General features: G+C 33.1%; 2 protein-coding genes and 1 long non-coding RNA gene across 10 annotated transcripts in view; 1 reads left to right on the top strand and 2 right to left on the bottom strand.

Moving 5' to 3' along the window:
* LOC146932756 (uncharacterized) overlaps positions 1–3,525 on the top strand; it is a 37,451-nt gene extending 33,926 nt beyond the window's left edge. Inside the window, exons 2-5 of the long non-coding RNA XR_015008405.1 lie at positions 2,326–2,353; positions 2,467–2,591; positions 2,797–2,851; positions 3,394–3,525. This is a non-coding gene — a long non-coding RNA (uncharacterized LOC146932756). The remainder of the gene's footprint in view (positions 1–2,325; positions 2,354–2,466; positions 2,592–2,796; positions 2,852–3,393) is intronic.
* A 3,741-nt stretch (positions 3,526–7,266) lies between these two features.
* LOC146932755 (putative WRKY transcription factor 9) lies at positions 7,267–9,994 on the bottom strand. 2 transcript variants are annotated; one of them, XM_085704502.1, is made up of 5 exons: positions 9,758–9,994; positions 9,211–9,351; positions 8,700–9,083; positions 8,487–8,600; positions 7,267–8,271 (listed from the first exon to the last, which is right to left on the bottom strand). In XM_085704502.1, the coding sequence occupies exons 1-5, from the start codon at positions 9,971–9,973 to the stop codon at positions 7,645–7,647; spliced, it is 1,482 nt and encodes a 493-aa protein (XP_085560628.1). In that variant the 5' UTR covers positions 9,974–9,994; the 3' UTR covers positions 7,267–7,644. The 2 variants fall into 2 exon arrangements, with proteins under 2 accessions (XP_085560628.1, XP_085560629.1); XM_085704503.1 differs by having other exon boundaries at positions 8,700–9,080.
* A 9,172-nt stretch (positions 9,995–19,166) lies between these two features.
* LOC146932754 (alpha-aminoadipic semialdehyde synthase-like) lies at positions 19,167–22,847 on the bottom strand. 7 transcript variants are annotated; one of them, XR_015007241.1, is made up of 7 exons: positions 22,663–22,847; positions 21,230–21,312; positions 20,951–21,060; positions 20,758–20,833; positions 20,459–20,630; positions 19,519–20,201; positions 19,167–19,436 (listed from the first exon to the last, which is right to left on the bottom strand). XR_015007241.1 is itself a non-coding variant. In XM_085704501.1 (6 exons), exons 3-6 carry the CDS (start codon positions 20,966–20,968, stop codon positions 19,660–19,662), a joined length of 306 nt encoding a protein of 101 aa, XP_085560627.1. In that variant the 5' UTR covers positions 20,969–21,060; positions 21,230–21,312; positions 22,663–22,847; the 3' UTR covers positions 19,167–19,659. The 7 variants fall into 7 exon arrangements, 4 of the variants coding, with proteins under 4 accessions (XP_085560627.1, XP_085560624.1, XP_085560626.1 ...); XR_015007243.1 differs by having other exon boundaries at positions 19,519–19,727; XR_015007242.1 differs by having other exon boundaries at positions 19,519–19,699.
* Positions 22,848–23,146: the final 299 nt, after the last annotated feature.

Raw genomic sequence — 23,146 nt, 5'->3', positions numbered from 1 at the left:
TGGTATATTCTCATCTTCAATATGCCGATGATACCATTTGTGTGGGGAAAGCAACGGTGGATAATTTGTGGACTTTGAAAGCTTTGCTAAGAGGCTTTGAGATGGTATCCGGATTGAAGGTTAATTTTTATAAGAGTAGTTTGATGGGAATTAACGTGGCGACGGATTTTATGGATATGGCGTGCAATTTTTTGAATTGTAGTCAAGGTTGTTTTCCTTTTAAGTACTTGGGTTTGCCGGTGGGTGGGAACCCGGGTAGAGTTGCGATGTGGGATCCGTTATTAGACCAATTTTCTAAGAGGTTGTGCTCTTGGGGGAACAAATATCTAAGCTTTGGAGGCCGTATCGTTCTTCTAAATTCCGTTTTGAATGCAATCCCGATTTTTTACCTATCTTTTTTCAAAATGCCAGTGAGTGTAGCGAAAAAGATAGTAAAAATTCAAAAGGAATTTCTTTGGGGAGGTACGGAGGAAGGGAGGAAGATCAATTGGGTTAGTTGGAAGGTGGTGTGTCGTCCAAAGGAAGAGGGTGGTCTTGGTGTTAGAGATGTTAGCCTTACAAATTTGTGTCTTCTTGCAAAGTGGAAATGGCGGTTATTGCAAGGTGATAACGCTCTTTGGAAGGTGGTGATAGCGGAGAGGTATGGGAATAGGGTGGAGGATATTATGGAGGGTGGTGTTAGTAGGTGGCCGAGTAATGCGTCAAGATGGTGGAAGGATTTAGTTTCACTAGCCAAAGGCGAAGAGGTGGATTGGTTTAATGAGGAGGTGGTGAGATGTGTCGGTAATGGGGTCTTGACGAGCTTTTGGAGGGTGGCATGGAGAGGGGAGGTGCCTTTTATGGTAAGATTTCATAGACTCTTTTCTATCTCAAACAACAAAGATGCTACGGTTCATGATATGTGGTCTCCTAGTTCAAGAGGAGGAAGTTGGACTTTCAATTGGAGGCGGGAATTGTTTGTGTGGGAAAATAATCTTTTACTAGAATTATTGGATGTGTTGGAGGGTTTTGTTTGGGGTGAAGAGGAAGATAGGTGGAGATGGAAATTGGAGGATGATGGGTACTTTTCGGTGAAATCTTTGTATGTTAAGTTGGAAGGGAGGAGTGCGGGGGAGGTAGGACATACGGAAGGGGATAGGAAGGTCTTCCGCCAAATTTGGAAATCCGGGGCACCATCCAAGGTGATTGCTTTTGTTTGGAAGGCTCTCCGAGATAGGATTCCGACCCGTCTCAACTTGGAGTTGCGGAATTGTTTGCCTCCCGACACAGGTAATAATTGTGTTTGGTGTGTGTCGGTTCCCGAGTCTACGGTTCATCTTTTCCTCCATTGCGATTTGGCAAGGAATGTGTGGTTACATTTGATGACTTGGTTAGATTTGAATTTTGTTATGCCGCCGAATTTGTTTATCCATTGGGAATGTTGGAGCGGGGGATCAAGTCATAAGAAGATTCGGAAGGGTTTGCGGATGATATGGGAGGTAGCGGTTTGGGTTATTTGGCGTGCTAGAAACGATGGTATTTTTAATAATAGGATTGCTAGGTGGGATGAGCTTGCGGAGGAGATTAAGGTGTTGTCTTGGAGATGGTTGTTAGCTAGATTCAACACCCCGGCTTGTTTGTTTTATGAGTGGTGTTGGTGTCCTCGGATTTGCTTGATGAGGTAGTGCTTTGTTGTGCTGTTTGGTTGTCGGGGAGGCTTCGGTTTTGGCTTGTTTTGGTAGTCTAGCGGTGATGTTTCTGTTTCTGGTGCAGTTTGTTATTTCTGCTAGATGTTCTGTAGCAGGTTTTTTGCTGTGTTGGCTTCAGCAGCGGCTGTTTTTTGGTTGTTTGTTGTTTGGTAGTGTTGTATGGTTTTGTTAATGGTTGGTGCGGCCTGAAGCTAGGTAGGTGACAGCAGGTTTCTGTGGTGTGGTGTTGTTTCTAGGGACCGGTTTTGGTGGTTTTGTGGTGATGCAGGGGTATACATGTGACATCTCACATGTATATGTTGGCCTCACTTCAAGTTTTCCAGTTTTTTGGTTTTCCCTTGTGGTTAGCTACGTGGGTTTGGGGTGGTTTTTTAAAGGGGTTTTTGTTCAAGCCGGTCTTTGTACGGCAACCGATTTCCCCTTTTTGTAATTTTTTTCTCCACTCGAGCTTATTAGTGCATCTTGCACGGGCTTGTAGGTTAATAATATTTTGCCGATTCAAAAAAAACTAATGTGTAGTTGGTGGTTTTACATAAGTCACTCCCCCATTCATAATTCTCTACTCTGATGAATCCTTAAAAATTGCCGCCACTCCAAGCCTGTACTAATTTTTCAGAAATGAACTTTTCTTTTGCAGGTTTTGAGAATATGAGGATAAGGAAATGGTGATTATTTTGTTTTATTTTGATCTTATATATTAATATGTTCTTGCAATTGACGTTTATATGAATCAGTTTAAAGAATTCATTGTTTTTTGCTATGTGCCTGCAAAATGCAGATAACTAGATTGTTGAAGGCATGCTGTTTATGCGGTTATTATAGACAGATTATCCTCTAAAATTCATCATTGTTCTGCTCCTGTTTGAATTTTTTCTAAATCTGAGAATGTCTCTGTTGCACAAGGTTTGTACCTTCATCTTCTTCTGCATTAGATTCTCGATTTCTTTTCCTATTTTATTTGGTACTTTGACATTTATTGTGTAATGTGAATTATTTTTTACTTTGATAATGTGGTCCTGTTAAGCTCTACAAAGTAACAATTATTTAGTTGTTCTACTTTTGTCTTTAATCTAAAATAAGGTTTCAACCACTGAGATCTTTTTAATAGGCGTTGCAGCAGCCAAGTCAAGCAGATTAGATATCTATGACTAATGTGTTATTTGGTATGTTCTTGAACTTGACTCTTCCATTTCCGTTATTCATTCCAGGCATAATTTTCTTTCCATATCTGATATGATAAACTAAAGTAAATACTACTCAATGATGTTGATTTCCTATCAACAACTTTTTTACTATGCAATTTACTGTACTCACACTTATTTGGTCTCAACTGACAGCAATATTTTTGTTGATGAAATAATTATACTATATTTGGTTCAGAGTGCATTTGATTTGTGGGAAAATTGTAGAAAAAATACGGGTGTTACCTTTTGTGTCTCATGAGTGGACCATATGATGCTTTGTATGGTCTTCAACCTTTGTTGGATTGACTTCATTTTTGTTGCATGCCGTAGCATATACGTTGCTATTATTTGTGAAAAGTTGTGATCTTAGACCACATTTAAAAATGATTTAATATTATTTACTTTAATTAACTAGATTGGAAGTGTTGTTTGTTGTATATGGATGGTATAAAATGGAAGTTTCATTGATTGTGCCTTCAAAATAAGTCAAGGAGGTCATTGTGGTTGCTTTGCTATTGCAGAAACTTTTATTGATTGCTTGGTTACGTTGAGAAGCATCACCTTCTAGCATTTTCTTCATGGCAGTTATAGGAAAAGGCTGATATTTGAGTAAAGACACTATCAAGAATCGACATCAGTTTTGATGATGATATACCACTTTGGGTGATATGAAGTGTCTTCTTCTAGCGTTTTTTTAAGCTTGGGGCAAACTTTGGTTGTCTTCATAGGAAAAGCACCCAAGCAAAACTTGGGTTGATATCAATTTTAATATTTTATAATTGTTTGTTCGTTCAGCGATTTGTTTTACTATTTATGAATGGTCTGTAACTAAATATGTGTTCCTATTGAGCTTATGATATACAACTTTTATGTAATGCTTGAGCTTAAAATTTGATAAACATGATCTTGACGGTGACTATCCAACTTAAATTTTTTCATGGCACTAAAATAACTATCAATAGATAGACTTGGCAAAGTACATCAATCCATGCCAATATAAATTGTTATTTGAAATCCCTTTGTGATACTTTATAAAGGTCAAAAGATGAGAAGACAACATGATTAATTTTATTTATTCAATAGTATCATTGTAGTAGTCTTTATTCAAATGTTATACATAATACATTGAAGTATGTACATAATAAAGTCAATTTGAAGCTTATATATGAAACTCAAAACAAACCCGTGCATTGCACGGGTCGGGGTCTAGTTATCGTTAAAAATTTTAATTCAAATAATATAATCGAACGAGGTAAAATATGAAAATTGAAAGGCGCATGGCAAGATTGGAGGATGGGAAAAGAATTTCTCAAAAGAAACAAAGTAGATTGAGCCCGTCCTTTAGTTAGAAATTTAGGTCGATTAATATATTGTGTATCTTATATATTTGCACCCCCTTATTGTTTATGAATTTGACGTTTTATGATTCATTTGATTTGATAAAGCCTGACCGATTACTTTTACTAGATACAAAGTAGTTTGTAATTTATTTACATAACATTTTATAAACCTAACCAATAAGAAATACTATTTTTTGATAAAGAAATACCTTTTTTTACGGCCTCAAATATGATCATATATAGGCTCTACGGAACCCATGAGAATCAAAAATAAAGTTAAGATGTTCAGGACTTCAGGTTATAAATGAAATTATGTATAACTTTTGAACGATAAAATTACTCGACATTATATAAAACCGTCTTATTACTTATTAATATAAGTGTAAGGAAATTTTGAAAAAGTAACATAATAAATATTATTTTAAACTAAACTTAAGTCATTCATGCAAAAAAAAAAAAAAAAAAAAGTCATTCTAAGAAGGCTATAACTCAAGTAATATTAAATGGATTTTTAAAAATACACAAAAAAAGGGATTTAAAAAAAATCAAATTAACTATAGAAAGAGATACATAAGAACAAATTATGTCTTCTAATCGTAGAGTACGACCCAGTCCCTGTGAGCATACTCAATTAGTAAGGACATTGAAATTCCTCATTTGTTTTTTTAAAGCTCCGAATCTTTGGACGCCTCTGATGCAATTTCACAAAAGACTTGAATTTCTACATGTGTAATTTCACTGTTGATGTAAAGTTATTTTACACATACATCCAATGATGTGCAACAAAATCATTTGACGAACTCAATTCATATTTCAAATTCCTCCTCAAACTCAATTTTTTTTTTGTGTGATGGAGTTTACACTGACCTAACCTAGGTTGGAGTTTCCTATGCTGAACGAGACTCAAAATCTTGAACTCTCAAAGAACTTTTTGGAGGAAGAAATGGTCACTTTAGTTAGTGGGAACAAGAGGCTGGAACAATAGGTTATAATTTTGTTTTCCTTAAGTCATTTTGAGAGTTGTTGAAGTCGGAAGTGAAAGTAAAGTTAGACCAATTTCACCATAATGCTCGCCTATTGAAAAATATATTTTCTTTTATTTTATCACATTTATCTGAAAGGTCCTTGATCCACAATCTCTGGAGAAATTTTATCTTATTTCCCTTCTTGGTAGTCCCTATAAGTTTGTTGTCAAGGTTTTAGTGAGTCGATTAACACTGATGATGGATTCTTTAATTAATTTCATCATAACAATATGCTTTTATTAAAGGGAGATATCTAATGGGTGGAGGGTTGGTTCTAAATGAAGTTGTGGATTTGGCAAAGAGATCAAAGAAGGAATGCTTAATTTTCATGGTTGATTTAGAAAAGGTGTACGACTCGGTTAAATGGAGCTTCCTAGATTACACATTGACGAGGTTTAGATTTTGTAAAAAATGGCGAAATTAGATGAAAGTGTGTGTTTTAGGGTAATCTATTAGTTCTTTGTGAATGTGCTCCCTATAGATCAAGTGGATATATGAAAAGGTCTCAAACAAGGGTATTCATTGACACTATTCTATTTCGTTTGGAGGCGTAGTGGTTGGGGTGTCTTAAGAAAAAAGCGATCTTAAGGATATTTAAAGGTTTCAAGGTGGGAAACTCGGATGTGGTGATTTCAAACCTCCAATATGCGCATGATACATTATTTATCAGAGAGGCGTGTGTTGAAAACTTATGGTGGATGAATTCAATCTTAAGATGGTTTTAATTGATTTTCGACCTAAAGGTGAACTTAAGTGGTTTAGTGTGAATGTTGACCCTTGTTTCATACAACGACCAGGTTCTTTAAGTTTAAGGTGGGTGCCAATTCGACGAGGTTCTCAATGTGGAAATTGGTGGCCGAAGTTTTTTTTTTTTAAAAAAGACTTAGTAGTTGGATGAAAAAGTTTGTTAATCTTGAATGATAAGTGGTTCTCGTTAATTTGGGTTTTACTTCCATCCCTATATTCTATCTTTCTTATTTGAAAATGTAAAGAAAAGGTGTGGAAGACATTGATTAAGATACAAAGGCGGTTTTTGTGGGATGGATCAACTACAACAAGAAAAATGCTATGGTGTATAAGTGGAAGTATATTTGCAAACCTAAAGCAGAAGGGTGGCGATTGTAAAGACTTGAAAATCTTCAATTTGACACTACTTGCAAAATGGCGGCGGTGATTGAAAAGTAACAATTTTTCACTTACTTTCCAAATGTAGTTTCACAAGATCGGTTTGGTACCAAATTTTCAAATGGATTGGAACGATGACAACTTGTCAGTAATCTTCTTACCTTTCTTGAATGTTTCACAATATCTCCTTGGAACAAGAAGTATCTCCTGTAAAATTTGAGAGGCTAGAAATGGTGTTATTTTTTCTTCAAAAGAGCCGGTGGTAGAGGAGATTGTTGAAGCTATCATACTTGTCTCTTGCAAATGGTTTCTTGCTAAAAAGGGTGGCCTTTGTAATCTTTATGAGTTTGTTAAACTCTCTAGATTGTTTAATTTGCTAGGTTCTTTTATCTTATTGTTTTGTGTGGCTCGAGCAAGGTTGATCCAACATGTTTAGAGGCCTAAAACAACTTCTATTGTTAGACCTTTTAAAATAAATAAAAATTACATGAGCTTTTAGAAAATAAAATTAAGAATCTAAGTTTTACTAAGGCCAATGGTTTGGACAAGGAGGGTACGAGGCTTTCACCTTCGCGCACTCAACTAGAGAAACATATGCAACTAAATTGTCACTTATATAGTTATAACCAAATTTAACTTTTTTGGCCAAAAAAAATCGTCATAAACTCTATAGCTTGGGTCGTCCCTAGGGTCGAGTATCTCTTATACTTTTCTCCGGTTGGTGGGTTTAATACTCATCATACTTCTCTCATTTTCATATAATAAAATTGATTTTGCTCTTCGAAAAAACAAGATCTAGATATATTTCTTCCTTTCTACATATAAAAAAAAGATATATTTCTTCCTTGCATGATTATCAACTTAGTGTACTTGAGTACATTATACAAAGACTAGAAAATCAGATAAGAAAAGCTTTCTAATATATACTTAAATAAGTAATACGTTATAAATCCTTTGTATCTAATTCAGCTAATGACATAAACTTCTCTTCACAACAGTAAACAAGAAATGCCAGATTACAAGTGAAACAGAATTAGCTAGTAGCCGCTCTCTGTATAGGAATATAATTGTTTATATATGAAGATGTGAAAATCTAATACTCAACTCACTTAGTTAACCAATAACCACTATTGTAATATATTGCTACATAATAACATTCACTTTCTTCTTTGTTTGTCTTCAAAACAAACTTATTATTACTATTATTAACTTCTTTGTTAAGTGAAAAAAAAAATCATATATTGGGCTTACCATTCCCAGAAAGAGATTGATGATCAATGACTCAATTGTTGCTACCATGTGTAGTAGTGTTGTTGCTTTCTTTATTCATGAGTGATGAAATTGCAGCTGCAACAGCAAGCCTAAACTTAGGATCTGATGCAATTGCAGACACATTGTTGTTATTATTTTCTTCTGATCCTTTCCAAACCCTATCATGAATATCCAGTGGTACTCTAGGGTTATGAAAATTGTTCATTGCAATATTAGCATTGCTAGTACTACTCTGCTGTTGGTATTTGTTTTGCATCCAAGAAAAACGAGGTTGATCAGTTGAATTATTGGAGCTGGAGCTACCTGCAGTGGAAAATCGTCGCGGTTCGTTGAGTTCATTATTATTATTGGTGAGGTCAAAAACAATTCCTTGGGATGGATCATTGGGGTTTATGCTTCTAATATTTGAAGATTGGTTTAATGGGTGGTGAAAGCTATTATTAGTGTAAGGATTAAAGGATTGTTGGGTTGTGAAACCATAATCTGAAATATTAGGATTGCTTGAATCCAGTAACATAAATGAAGCCGCTGCTGAAGCTGTTGAAGCCATTGCAGTTGCACCAACAGGTAGTGGATGGTTATGTGTTCCTTCATATGTTGTAATTAGTATAGACATGTCATCTATACATCTTTGCACCTATATTAAACAAAAATTAAAAAATATATTAATTCTTAAGATCGGTTAATTGATAAAGAAATCAGATCTTCTGCTGAGTGACTGCATAGTTGTTAGGTTAGGATGCAAGATTTGCATCCTGATCCAACTACTTTGCAACCAATACAAGGTGCAGCCGCGCCACCGCAGAAGATCCAAATAAAATTAATAATAGTTGAGAATGAATAAATATATACTTGTTTCCTAACTGGACAGCCTGGAGCAACAGTACAACGATAGTAGGCACGTGGACATGGATTTCCTTTTGCTATTTTCTGTCCATATTTTCTCCATTGACATCCATCATTCATCTTTCAAAAAACCATGAGAATAATTAGTTTCATCTTAAATAAAAAAATCTTAATCAAATCATATAGTAAAAAAATCTGAAAAAAGAACTTTAAACTCACTGTGGCAGTTTCACATCTTGCTCTAACAGAAACCCTAGCCTTTCTATTAGGAGGGGAATAAGCAGCATGAGTAGTAGTAACACTAGGCACCTCATGTACCCTTTGCATTTTATTCTGCACTGATTCAAAACTTCCCAATTGTTCTTTTTTGCCTTCTTTATTTCCCTCAGTATCTCTCTGACACGTGTTTATTGTCTGCATCCTCAATGACAAACCCAAATCACTCTCACTTATACTATCATCATCAGTAATATTGTTTGGTGGTAATGGAGATGAAGATCTTTTAATTTTTTGACTAAAGATCTCATGAAATGATCTTGATGGTCCTTCACCACTTGTGGCTGCATTATTGTCTTGTAGTGAGAGAGAAAGTTGACGATCCTGCTGAGTGAGATCTCTATCAATTATTATTATATTAAACACAATAGGGATGATATATAGATAGTCAATAAAGACTATATATATATATATATATATATAGAAAATTAATTAACATTCAGATTTAATTTACCTTTCTTTTATTATTATTTTCTTGGATGACTGAAAATTTTGTTTGCAGATCATAGTAGTCTTTCATTGTTTGTTCCACCACTTTCCTCAATGCTTTGTTTTCTTCTTTCATACTTTCCATCTCCATTTCTAAGGCACTTAACTGTAGAGTATACATATATATCATTTTTCACAGACAATTAAAACTACCTAGATACCTATTTTAATTTTCAAGAGTTATACATTACATGCATATATACATAAGCAAGTATAATACACTATAGAAAATATGATCAAGAAGATTATTGAAGAAAATAATACAAATAATGTTTTCTTAGAACAAACAAAGAAAAATAATATTAATATTAGATGAAGAGTATAATTAAGGGGTACTCTACCCAAACATAGATACTATTGAAGAGAAAAAATGGTGAGAAGTAGAGATGTGAAAAATTTGTCTCATTAAAGGAATACTCATTTTTTTTAGAATTGATAAGCAACAATATCAATATTGGTAATTATGCTTTTAAATCTACTTGTCTTCAATGGAAAATTATATATATAGATACCTGTTTTATTTTCGTGTCGTCTTGCAAAGATAGTTGTATAACTGAAGCATCATCATCTTCTATTTCACCAGCTGTGGCTTCATGTACTTCTTCCTTCTCATCATTCTCTTTCACAAGCTCATGATCTACTTCTTCTTCTTCTTTTCGCTCATCATCACTATCTATCTTCAAAGAGAGATCAATTTCCATCTTTTTGGATTCTTCTTCTCTACCCATTCTGAACAAGAAAAATCTATTGCTTTGTCTTCTCTTAAGATATATATAAATATAAATAAAAGTATGCTACTTTTAAGGCACCAAAGTCAATGCAATCGTCCTAAACCTAAAGACGTTTTCTTATCTTTGGACACACTTGGACGCATCTAAGTTTTGACTTTATTTAGCTTCTTAATGAACTCCTAATTAAATTAATTAGAGTCTACAAGCATCTATTTTAAAATTAACAAGTGTAGGGAGGGCAGTGGGCACCCTATACTATATTTGATTATTTTGGCCCTCTAGTCATCGAAAAAGACAAAAATGACCATTAGTACAAGTCAACTTCATCATGGGTGATTGACTCCTTTAATTGCCCTTTGTGTAATTAACAAACAAATCAAGGTTTTATAAAGAAGTGAACCTCAAAGCATCGCATCGTCAACTTCAATTGTTTGAAATATGCATAGTAAAGTTGAATCGCATTTGGGTCCATCAAGAGATTAATCTCAGTAGTTACGTGCAGAGAATACTCGATTGTCACACATAAAAAGCAAGATCTTATCATAGGTTGAGTCTATTGAAAGAGGTTGAACTTTCATAATTTCATGAACTAATATTTGAATTCTATTTGAGAGAGATATAAATATTGGTGAACTCAACACAATGATGTCTATATGAAGTTTGGTTGGATATGTACCATCATCAAATCATCCAATGTTATATATGTTATAATTTTATATTGATTTATTTTAAAATAAATTCAAATGTTAAACAAATTTTGCCTACAAAATACTGATGCCCCACCAAACTCTAAAGTACTTAAAAATTTACCATAAATATTTAATGTTCAACAATGCTTTAAATATGATTATCTATAATTAATGGAGTGAGTCCGTTAAAAAAGAGAAAAAAAATTGGTGGACCTCCAAAACCCTTTGACATCTTGAGGGAAAAAGAGATAAAGAGAGTGATGTAATAAGAAGATAGAAATAAAGATAAAATAAAATGTTAAATAAGTGCAAGAAAATTAGTGGGTGTACATGTATTATTGTTTGTAAATTTTTTTGAGGCTTTTTCATCCTCTTAGAGTACGTAATTACACTAATTAGGCCGTCTAACAACTTTGTTTAATGCTAAGTTCCCACACACTTGTGAGATAATAATGCAAAGTTGCAACTTGGCAAACTGTTTATTGTTGCACTTTGGTTCATAGGCCCTAGCATATCTAAAACGCATGCATGCTTCTCGTTTCTTTCCTCTCTTTATAAGTCGAATGAGTAATATTGTCTTTTGCTTAGAAAGAGAACACTTTTGTTGTTGAAAATTGAATGAAGCACTCGTGCTACATGTGCCTGCCTACTAATGGAGAACAATTCGAAAAGATTCATTTGAGTTTTTATATAAAGTGTGTAAAGAGGTAGGAAATAATCCAAGAAGGCTTAACATGCATAAGGGATTATTATAATATCTTAGTTTTTTTTTATATGTAACAGATAATGTGACATCATGTATTACCATGGAATATGAACCCCGTACGAAATCCCATATGAAGAAGAGAATACCTCGGGATCAGATCTTGAATATGTCAACTGCAAGACCACAAAAGCCCACGCATCTCTCAACTCCTGGTTTATATTTCATAGTTTACTATTTGTATACTACCTCTCACGTTACAGTTTAATATTCAATGACAACGAAAATAACATAAATAAACAACTATTATGTAATAACAAACTCTTTCACACAGAAAAATTAATATATTTATTGAGCTTAAATTATCTCTCCCATTTTCTTGTAATGGGAGCATATAATCAGACGTATAGGTGAATTAGCAGATGGTTGATTGATATCATACAAGTTAATGATTGAATATGCAATGTTATGTTTGGTAAAATTAGTGGTTGAATTATCTTATAAATATGAAATGACATAAAAAATATGTTTAATATATTCATAAACTGAACAAAATATTATATTTTTTTTTTCAAATTACACAATTCTGCCTCAAAATTGTCTATAATATATAGGATGGTGTTTCATTTTCGAAATAAGATGTATTTTCAATCATCGTATCGTTGTATGTGTTTAGTGTTGAAAATTAGAGAAATAAATGATAAAATTATGCAACAACTACTTGTTTATGGGTCAAAATAAAAATTATTGAACATTTTTCAAGGTATTTGTTTTTCTTTGTGGGGGAAACAACCCCAATTCCACTCTACATGCATCCGCCCCTAAGTCCCATAACGAATTCTCCTAATAGGAGGCACATAAATAAGGGGCATAGTAAGTAGAAATTTGAGATGAGAGATTTTGTTTTTAGGTTTAAATATGTTTTTGGTCCCTATAAATATACCAACTTTTCGTTTTAGTCCCTCTAAAATTTTCCTTCAACTTTTAGTCCTCCAAAAATTTTCCATCTTCACTTTTGGCCCCTCTTTTAATGTAAACTCATATGTAGAATTCATATTTTTGAATAAAATTTTGCAGAAAAATTAATAATATTATAAGAATCTATCCCAAAAAAATTTAGAATTTTATTACAAAACATGAATTTAATATGAATTTTTATATATTTTATGGTTAAAGATTCATATTAAATTTATGTTTTGTTAAAAAATTCTAATTTTTTTTTGGAAAATATTTTTACAATATTCTACACATTTCTGCACAATTTCATTAAAAAAAATACTAAAATTAACTTAAAAATAGGGACCAAAAGTAGTGATTGAAAATTTTATAGGGACTAAAAGTTGAAGGAAAATTTTAGAGGGACTAAAACGAAAAGTTGGTATATTTATAGGGACCAAAATTATATTTAACCCTTGTTTTTAATAGCAAATAATATGTTTTATTGAATAAGATAAGATGTGATAAATATAAGTGGTACAATATGATGAAGTACAAATAGTTCTCATCCCTCCCAAAAGAATAATCTAACCGAGACATGACACCTAAAAATGATCAAGTTACCTAAGCAGAAATGATATATTAGAAACTTGAACCATTCATAATAGATTCACACAGTGATCAACTTATTACCCCAAAATCATTCTCATGATAACTTCTTAATCGAATCTATCACCTCTTCCACTTTTGAAATCTAAGTTAAATATGTGAGCGTGCATGGCCTTCTAAATGAGCCACAACACCGTATGTCAACCAACAATACAACTCTTAAACCCTTCCCCTTTCCAACCATGGAAGTAAAAGTTTGGAGCAAAGTATATAGGTCCTATGGTACTATCGAAATTACACCAAGCCATTTAAATAACTTGTACCAAATTGCACCTCCGGAGAATCAAGACACATTTAGCAAACAAATGTTCTTTCACCTCCAAAAAATTACAAATTTTTTTTCTCGCTTTTTTCAAATTTTGAGACCCTTCTAAGTTTGAGGCCCGGTGCCAAGGGCCTTGATGCACTCGCACAGGGCCGGCCCTGCCTCCCACAATATTGCCAAGAGGCCCCCTGCTAATAACATTTTAAAAAAAATAAAATAATTTTGTTGAAATTTTTTCCGCCAAAAATTATTTAAATTGGGATCATGGGTCATGGCGGACTCACATAATTTTTTAAATTTATTTTGTAATTTTTGAAAATTATTTAAATCATTGGTTTTTTTTTTAAATATTTTTTCAGCCACGATCACATTTAAATGAAGTCTCTCAGATACATAAAAATTATTTAAATTGTCATTACCACCTTTGAGGGGGCATAACTCTCCCACAATTTATTGAAAACTATTAGCCATTGAATGAACTCCAGCAATTCGTGTATATAGTTCATAAATTCTGACTGAAAACATGCCTAAGAAAACAAATTCTGACAAAACACTCTGGATTCGCATTAGAAAAGAAATGCAAGATTTTTTTTTTTTTGTCAGGAAAATATGTAGGATAATTATATATACAAAGTGTCCCCATTTGTTTGATCGATTTATATACGAACGAGAAGCTATGTGATTCATGAATGAATAATGCAAAACATGAGAAATTGCTGCGGCGCCGCTTGCTGCCTATAAGTCCACGCATGCACGAGCTTTGTGAGCTGTGGTGATCAACTATGATAAATGCCTCACATGTAGTTGTAAACCTGCTTACAAAAATAATTATAATTATCCCTCAAAAAAAAAAATTATAATTATGGTGATCAACTATTTACCCTGTAGTTGTAAACCTGCTTACAAAAATAGTTATGGTGATCAACTATTTACCCTTCATGCAATCAATCACTAACATGTCTTATTTTCATATTAGTTTTTTTTTAAAATAAATTCAAATGTTAAACAAATTTTGATTATAAGGTATCGTTATCCAATCAAACTTTACATAAGAATTTACCAATAATAAGTAATCGATCACTTTCCGTTTTCTGTGGACATTTTTCTAAAATTGGACATGGAATTGGGAATTTCACGCATCCTCAAAGTTGAAATATCTTTGGCTTGATCACATGCTTAAAAAAATATTGATTTTAATTTTGTTTTATAATTTAGGTTTAATTACAATTTTGGTCTCTAGTTTCACTATTTTGTGGATTTAGTCTCATATTTTAAAATACAATTTTGTTTTCTCAGTTGTATTTTGTACAATTTTTGTATTGAATAGGACTTTTGGAGTCATGCATTTCAATCACAAATACCACCACCTACTACATGCACAAATCAGCAATATATATATATTACAAAAAATACGTATTTTTCCCATTTTTCGTGTATGAAATACAACTCTTTGTGTCATGCATGTCACATGAGAATAAATATTATATATATATGGAAAAAATTCGTAAATTTTAACCCATATTACATTTATGTATCATGCATTTTTTTTAAGGAATGTCTTATGTATCTATCAAATAATATCTATCATCTATCAAATAACTAATTTTTTTATAAGTAATTACATTAGATTTTGTAATGTTCTTATTTTATGAAAAAAATTATAAATTACATCACCAATTTAAAATTAGATGAAAAACATCGACAATGTTAATTATTTATTTAGCCTTTCATTTATTTTCATATATTCTTTTGTATTTTCTTGATTTTGCAAGAATACAATAAAATATTCTTTAACAAACACCCAATTCTTTTGCACAAACAGGTTTTAGCCCACTTCAAGCCTACACAATTTTTACAGGGGCACCGATCTTTTGCACAAATGCGAGAATGCATAAAATTTAGTTCCCCTAACACACAATTCTTTTGCACAAATAGGTTTGTCCTACTTCAAGCTTATACGTTTAGAGGGGCACCAATCTTTATTTCTAAATTTCATTGTAGACACACTAAATCCACCAAAAAATTGTTTTACTCGCATTTTACCTATTTGTCGGCCTTTAATTTTTTTCTCGTGTTTTTCTTAGATTTTATAAGTTTTAAAATCTTTTGTCACACATAACATTCTTTGGAGTAGTTAAAAAACTCATAGCCTAAGAGACATAATTCCTTTTTTAGCCTATTCATTTGTTTAAAAAGTAATTATTTCGAACCATTAATATTCAAGTTCGACAACAGAATAAAAATAACATTATTTTGCTTTGTCCCTTTATCTTATGACAACGAAGATTTTAAAGCAACTTGAACCGTCTAATTTGAAATTTTGATTCTTGAGCAAGTATCAATAAGAATTGAAGAGAAAGGGAGTAAAAAAGAACTTCCTTACTTGACAAAAAAAAAAAACTTCCTTACCATCCTTTTTCATCTACTTGTAACATCACTTTTTCATCTACCAATTTTTCAGTTAAAGATACACGAATCTCATTGTAACACCAATTTTTCATTTAAAGAAACACAATAAATGCATGTTTATTCTCACCATCACTTTCAAATTCCAAATCCTGCAATATAGTATTGAATTCTAAATACTTCTTTCATCTAAAAAATCCTAAAAATAATTCTTTCATCCAAATAAATTCGAAATATAATTTATATCCACCACATCCCTAAGTATGTCAATGGGCAATGCAATCCCTGAATTGATGCACAATTTGGAGGATATTGGATCATAGCTGCAATTTTGCATGATACTGCATGACAAAATAATCAAATAAATTCAAAGAAACTTACAAGAAAAATGATTCAAAAAATTACATCAAATATAAACATCACATGAAATAATTACTTAAAAAAAAAAGCAATTTCAAACCTTCTCATAAAAGTCTGATATCTCCTGCAAAGTAAGCCCTTCATAATTATCATCATTAAATTCACTATTTCCCTCCCACCCAAGCGAACGCAAAAATGTAAACTCTTCCTCTTCTGAATGAAAAATTGACTTGGTTCTATGTTGTTGCTTTTCATTGCTTGAATATTTAAAAGGTTTACAAGGAGCATTTCCATTTTGAGTAGTGATACTCGAGCTATGATCAGTCAAAGACTTCACATTTGAAGCATCACTTGATTTTGGACTGAGACAACTACTTGTGTTCCTCGAGTTGGATTCAAATTTCTCTAAGGCCCAAGACATATCTTTTTCGGCCTGCAAGATATATTGAAACAGTTAAGTTAGTCTAATATACAATATTTCCCATCATAATTTATTTAAAGCAACTGCCACTAATTTTCCTTGGTATTGTTGAATTCAACTATCAACTATGTATTTTCAGTATTACAAGCTTATTAAGACCTCAAAATTTTATCATCTTACATTTATGTGTTATAGTGTATGATTTGTTTAAAAGTTAGTATGATTTACTTCCAAGTAATCTGGGTATCAGTACAGCAAACATAACAGAGATTTGAATTTGAACATAAAATAGATAAAAAAGATAGTGTGCAAAAAAAATGGGTCCTCAATCAACCATAACATTAGAGGAATTTAGTGTTTGTAGTTTGATGATCATGGGCACCAGAACGAATCAAATAAATTGGGCAAAAAATTAATACAATTCAACTAAGAAAATATAATCGAAATTGTTAAAGCATAAAATTATATGCACAAAGAAAAGATAAGGTTGAAAAGTACATGACTATACATGGAAATTGCACACAAGACATCCCGCCCATAAAAGATATATTATATCAGTTATGGGAGATCATATGCTTTACTCAACAAATCAAGTGATCGCAACCAAATCCAAAATCAAAATCTTTGATTATAGGGATAAGAACAACAAACCTAATCATAGAGATATTTTTTCAACAAAATATAATTCAAACTCATATCATATATACAATATCTTAACAATATTCAGAGAGAAACTCTTTAGGTTTCTTATTAGTCTGGTAATTTGTTACGTGTCATTGTGGAGATTCCATAATACTCGCATCTTTTTGGGACATGAGACGTTTATACTCCAGTTGATGGATATTGTTAAATTCACCTCTTGGACAACATTAGGGTCACACTTGCTCTTTCTATGAGTGGGATCATGAATCGATTTTGTGTTGGCACCAATAGTGCATACGATGGATTTGTCTAGGGGTGAGTTGGTTGTGGGGTTCTGCTCCTAAGTCCTAACCTTCCTGTTCGGCTGGGGTTGGTGTTTATGTTTGGTAGTTAGTTGGTATTCTTTTATGTTGGTGTTGTTAAGTTTTTTGCTTTGATTTTAGTGTGGGAGTGAAGGATGCTTTTGTTCCGTTTTGGGTTGGCTTAAGTACTTCTTGCACTCATTTTTGAATTAGTTTGTGGTTTTGTATTTGTTTATTTGTACTCTCAGGGAAGTTTTCTCCATTAAAAGAAGAAGAAGAGGGAACAAGGAAATCTTCTTTATAACCAACCTTTTTGTGAGCATGTTAAGTTTGGCTAAACGTGAGTTCTTATCTTTCAAAGCCTTATACTAACAATCTGTAACACATTTCTATTGCCTTAAGATTTAATTATGAAATTTGACCAAGATATACAACAAATGATATTTACAGTCACAGGGTCTGACTTCTCACCACCGCCAACACAATCAACTCTCACCCTCTTCACAAAATATTTGAGTGAGAGGGAAAGTTTTACTACACGGTGTCTTTGCCAAAATAATATATAGCACTCAAAACCTGTATACACTCTCAAATGTAAGACCATGGCATTGAGATCTTGGTTGGAGGAGGGATCTTGTTGGTAGGGAGGAGCATGCTTTGGTTAAAAAGGATAAAGATAAGTGGATTTGGTTTCTTGAAGGGTCAAATAGCTTTACGGTTAAATCACTATATACTTTTTTGAGTGATAAATTTCTTCCCCTAATGCCTCAAGTGCGGCAACAAGGGGGATGAAGGGAATATTGTCGAGTTTGGCTCCACAAAGATTCAAATTTTCTCTTGGCAAGTAATACTTGGTAGACTCCCGACTCACTCAAATTTATCTAGAAGAGGAGTGTTGGTGGATGGTGTTAGTTCGGATTGTGTGTGGTGTCCGGGGATTCGAGAGGTGGAGGATCACTTGTTTTGTAGATGTAACTTTGTTGCGGAAATTTGGTATTCAGTTTTTAAATGGATCGGAACAGGGGTCATTCTACCCGGAAATGTGGTTTCCCTCGTAGATTATTTTTCTTCTTCTTTATTGAAAAAGCACCATAAGGCCTTAACACTTAACTGACATGCAACACTGTGGAAGATTTGGGAAGCGTGGAATGAGGTCATTTTCTCCTCAAAGATTGCAGGTGTGGAAAAGATTGTAGAAGGTATCAAAGTAACATCTTGGAGATGGTATCTTGCTAAGAAAAAGGGGGACCGTGTTTGTATTATGAATGGTACTTAAATCCTCTTCTTTGTTTAAATACTTAAGTAAGAGTTTGGTTTTTTCGAGACAAGTACCCCTTGTACTTTTCGTTGTGGGTTAAATACTCCTTGTACTTACACTACAAGAATTTTGGTTATTACTGGTGGAAATAATCCCCCAGTAATGCAAAAAATCCCTCAGTAATACGCATTACTGGCGGATTCGAGTCCCTCAGTAATATGAGCGTCAGAAATGTTACTGGCGGATTTTTCCCTCAATAATGAGGATGTAGTCCTGACAAAGCATTACTGAGGGATTATTCCGTCAGTAATTACTGACGGATTATTCCGCCAGTAATTACTGACGGAATAATCCCTCAGTAATGTAGATTCAGATTTGTCATAATATTACTGGCGGATTTATCCCCCCAGTAATGTTAATCGAATTTGCATTACTGACCGAAATGTCCGCCAGTAATGTACTTCACCTTTTTTATTTTTATCCCTTCCCCCACTTTTTGATTTTAATTAGAGAAATAAAATTAAATAAACACAAATAAATTAAAGAAATAATTTTTTTTATTTAATACGACAAATTAATTAAACCACATATCATTATAATATTTGTACAATACATAAATAATTTTCATACAAAATCATAAATATTTTAATAATATTCCTACAATCTAGAAAACTAAGAAAGAAAACTAATTATCATAATATTCGGACAAATTTGATCTTGATCTCCCTCTCGGTGATCTTCGCTCCTATTTCCTCCTCTTCCACAAACCGGAATAAGGAACCAAAGGAACAGCCACAGAGAATAGAATGCTGCTCACAAATAAAATTAAGCGTCGATGATACAGATTAGAGGCAAAAAAAACTGACTCGATTATAAATTACAATAACTTACTATTTAGCTTTTTCTGAAGGTGCACAAATAGGCACCATTTCTTTGATCCACTTTAGGCACCATCTCAATCCCATTGCTTCTGCCATTAGTGGTGATGTCTTTATATTTTCTCTCAAAGTGACTGTTGCACTAACAATGCCTTCACAGTTGCGAGCCACCAGTCCCCAACAAATCGACCCTCCTTCAAAACACTCACCATCTATATTAATCTTTGGATCATCAAATTTTTATTAGCATAGGAAGTTATAAGAACTACCAACTCGCAAAGAAAAGAAATACAAGGGCTACGCTAAAGACGAAACACCTTGAAAAGAAACAATCATCCATAACAATCATAAACACTGCCAAATCTATATCTATATTGCGAGTATTTTTATCCAGTTTTCTAACAGCCATATATTGTTTGTAACAAAGCTTAAATCTGGATTATACAATCAGATATGTTTCTACGCATATGACTTTTGACCTTACAGCATTTATACAATTATACTTAGCTTATGTATAGGTTGATGACCAAATCTATATCTATATTGATCTATCTACCATCTATCTTCTATATATAAACTAAACACAGGAAAAGGCCACAAATTCCCGCTGCAACACGGCACCAGCACCAAGAGCATAACAGACCTCAGCATTTCCAAAACCAAAAGGCTAACAGAGCCGCAAAAACCACATCAAAACTGTTCAAAACAAAATAGAAAAACAGTAGCCTCGCCAAATCAACAAAATTATCATTTCAAACTGTTACTTGAAAGAGTAAATAAAAATTATCCCAACTCTATTGGCAATCATTGATAGAAGACAGAAGTGTCAACTCAATCATCCATGGCACGCAGCAGGTCATTTTGTAAAACCCAAGTTTTATTCCATTGTAGAAGTAGCGTATATATGACACTAAAATTAATAACCTCTCCAAACAAGTGGATGTGGTGTATACCTGAAGAAGGGCGAATCAATTGATGTAGTGCGGTTAACAAACTCAAGTGAACCACCTATATCACATGTTATGTCTGCTATTCCAACAAGTGGACATCCATTTCTCGTCAAATCTTGAATCTGTTTATAGCTCAACAACGGAGGAAACCTTTTCTCCCAAAAGATGCAATTAACTAAGATCACCAAATGTCAGTCATAGTGCTTGTTGTTAAGAAAAATCAAATTTTCAAGCAACATTTCAGACCTAAATGTTTCAAAAACAGAACTACTAATATATGTAGCAAGCATGAATGGACCTACCAATAACGGATGTGGATGGTGCTATTTTTTCATGAAAAATTGGATTGTAATGTTCAGGGTGTGCATAGTAGTCTACCTGAAAACCAAATCAGGTTAGCATATTAGATACAAATTTTAGGGAAAGAGGCATTATTAGTATATTAAATAGGTAATAGGAGATTCCAAAACTCTAGGTCGAGATCAAGTAACGCACTTTGTCAAACACTTTCATGGGATCTTGGGTTTAACCATGTCTTGAGCTGTCACAATACAACCATAAACTTGGAAAATTCTTTTTGATCCATGCCTTGCTTGATTTGTTTCCTGTTAAACAAAGTAAATATGAGGCGAAGTTCAAGACACGTATCTCTTTCTATTTTGAATCCCTTAACTTTAAGCAATTCAACATGGAATTTCGCAAGTGTAGTACAATTTCTCTAAATCATACCAAATAATAGTTTTAATAAGTTTTAACATAATACTGAAAATTTACCAACTTATGTAGTTCACTTAGTTTAGATGGATCCACAAAAGTATGGGGTAGAAGTTTAAATATCTCCTGAGCACCGGAGCAAACTACAAGAAAGGAAGAGTCAATTTTGAGTGTAATAGTCACTTTTCTACATTAATAAAGCAAAAGTAAAGGAGATATGATAAACCATTAGTTCATGAATACAGGGGATGAATTCAATTTAAACTTGTCATTATCTCTGCTTAATACAGAATGTGCAACATGCAGAATCAGAATATGATTTCCAAACAACAAAGTGCTACGTCCTATGAAAAGCAGAACATCCTATGAAAAAAAAGGACATCCGTGGTTAGTGCTTTTTTTGATTTTTTTGATTTGTTTCAAGCTTATAGTGAATTTTTTTGATTTGTTTCAAGCTTCAATGAAACAAAACAAACAAAGTCATGGCAGTAGCAAAACAATTGTTATGGCTTACCCAAATTCTAAAGTATGAATTTTAGAGTATGAATCCCAATTCGTTCTTACAACTCATCTCAACTAAAGTGATCTTGGATTAGGTTTGATATGGTAAAAAAATTAGAGACGTGACAATGACACAACTTAAGCATTGATTGTGTTTGGGCTACCTATCCCAACATTCATTTGAGGACAAATGAATTTTTTTTATATTATTTCACATACGCATTCAGACTCATCTATATGGCACGCGACTCTTTCACTTTTCCACTACTCACTTTCTATTTTGAAATATCATCTAGGGTTCACTTCATACGCGGTTGTTGCTCATCTTTTCCGACACCGTCTCAAATCGTTGTTTTATATGATGTAAATCGTAAATTAGTTTATAACACAATATTTCTACTATTTTTAATTTTGATGATCTAAATTCGATACTCATACACACCGGAAACTAGCAATTACGTCACACACTTACCAATCTCGTCCATTGGATTTAAATTAATAAACCGAAGTAGTTTATTTTTATTTTTATTTTATAAAACAATTTTAATCAAAACCGTCGGATCTCAGAATAATGGGCAAGATTAATCTCAGTAAATAATATCCCTATACATTTCTTGTTCGAAAAATATATCCCTATATACGTTTATCTATTAATACATGGAATCCAGATCATGTTAATGTAACTTGAAATTGTTGTACCAGAAAAACTAGAAGCTCTTTTTTTCTTCCCCTAATTTCTGACGGAAATCAATATATTATTTTGTCTCAATTCAGATTCCAGGGAAAAGGTCTCTGCAAACCCATATAAGAACACAAACATATTTCCCATTCCCCAATTCTAAAACAATTGAGATGAGTAGCTTTAATTAAATCCCCATTCCCCAATTCTAAAACCCTAAAAAAATTTGAAGACCCTGAAAAAATTCCCAATTTTAAACCCTAAAACAAACAATTGGAAAATAAATGAGAAATTAGAGAATCGGTTGGCTTACCATGGCTTATGGTGATTGAGAACTGAGAGAGAGAATCGGTTGGATGTTTGTGTGAGAGAAGCAATTTGACCGATGGTAAGCCATTGTAGAGAATCGATTTGTTTGTGTGCGAACAGAGGAGAAGCGATTTGACGGAGAAGCAATTTGACGGAGAACTGAGAGAGAAGCAATTTGTTTGTGTGAGCAGAGAGAACAGAAACACGCTTCTCACTTAGAAAGGAGTGCATTACATTACTGGCGGATTTGGTTTCACTACTGACGGATTGTTTGCTTTAATTACTGGCGGATTAGAAGCGTTACTGACGGATTCTTAAATAACAACATTACTGGCGGATATTTTGAATTACTGACGGATTATATAATTTTGTTATACTATTACTGACGGATTATATAATTTTGTTATACTATTACTGACGGATTATATCCCTCAGTAAAGAAAAGACATGTGTGTTTACATTATTGGCGGATTATATCCCTCAGTAAT

Source organism: Medicago sativa, chromosome 4 (assembly GCF_051527215.1).
Source record: "Medicago sativa cultivar Bolivia chromosome 4, Bolivia_mono, whole genome shotgun sequence".
In the NCBI taxonomy this organism is placed as follows: domain Eukaryota; kingdom Viridiplantae; phylum Streptophyta; class Magnoliopsida; order Fabales; family Fabaceae; genus Medicago; species Medicago sativa.
Note: the sequence above shows the minus strand (reverse complement) of the source record. Positions and strands in the feature narration are given on the sequence as shown.

Coding starts and splice junctions, on each gene's coding strand:
- LOC146932755 (XM_085704502.1), bottom strand. CDS start 9,973: ATGGGTAGAGAAGAAGAATCCAAAAAGATGGAAATTGATCTCTCTTTG. Junction 9,084..9,210: donor AAAATAATAATAAAAGAAAG/GTAAATTAAATC, acceptor GATCTCACTCAG/CAGGATCGTCAACTTTCTCT. Junction 8,272..8,486: donor GCTGTCCAGTTAGGAAACAA/GTATATATTTAT, acceptor TGTTTAATATAG/GTGCAAAGATGTATAGATGA.
- LOC146932754 (XM_085704498.1), bottom strand. Junction 20,631..20,757: donor ACCATCCACATCCGTTATTG/GTAGGTCCATTC, acceptor TGGTGATCTTAG/TTAATTGCATCTTTTGGGAG. Junction 19,437..20,458: donor ATTGATTCGCCCTTCTTCAG/GTATACACCACA, acceptor ATTTGTGAGCAG/CATTCTATTCTCTGTGGCTG.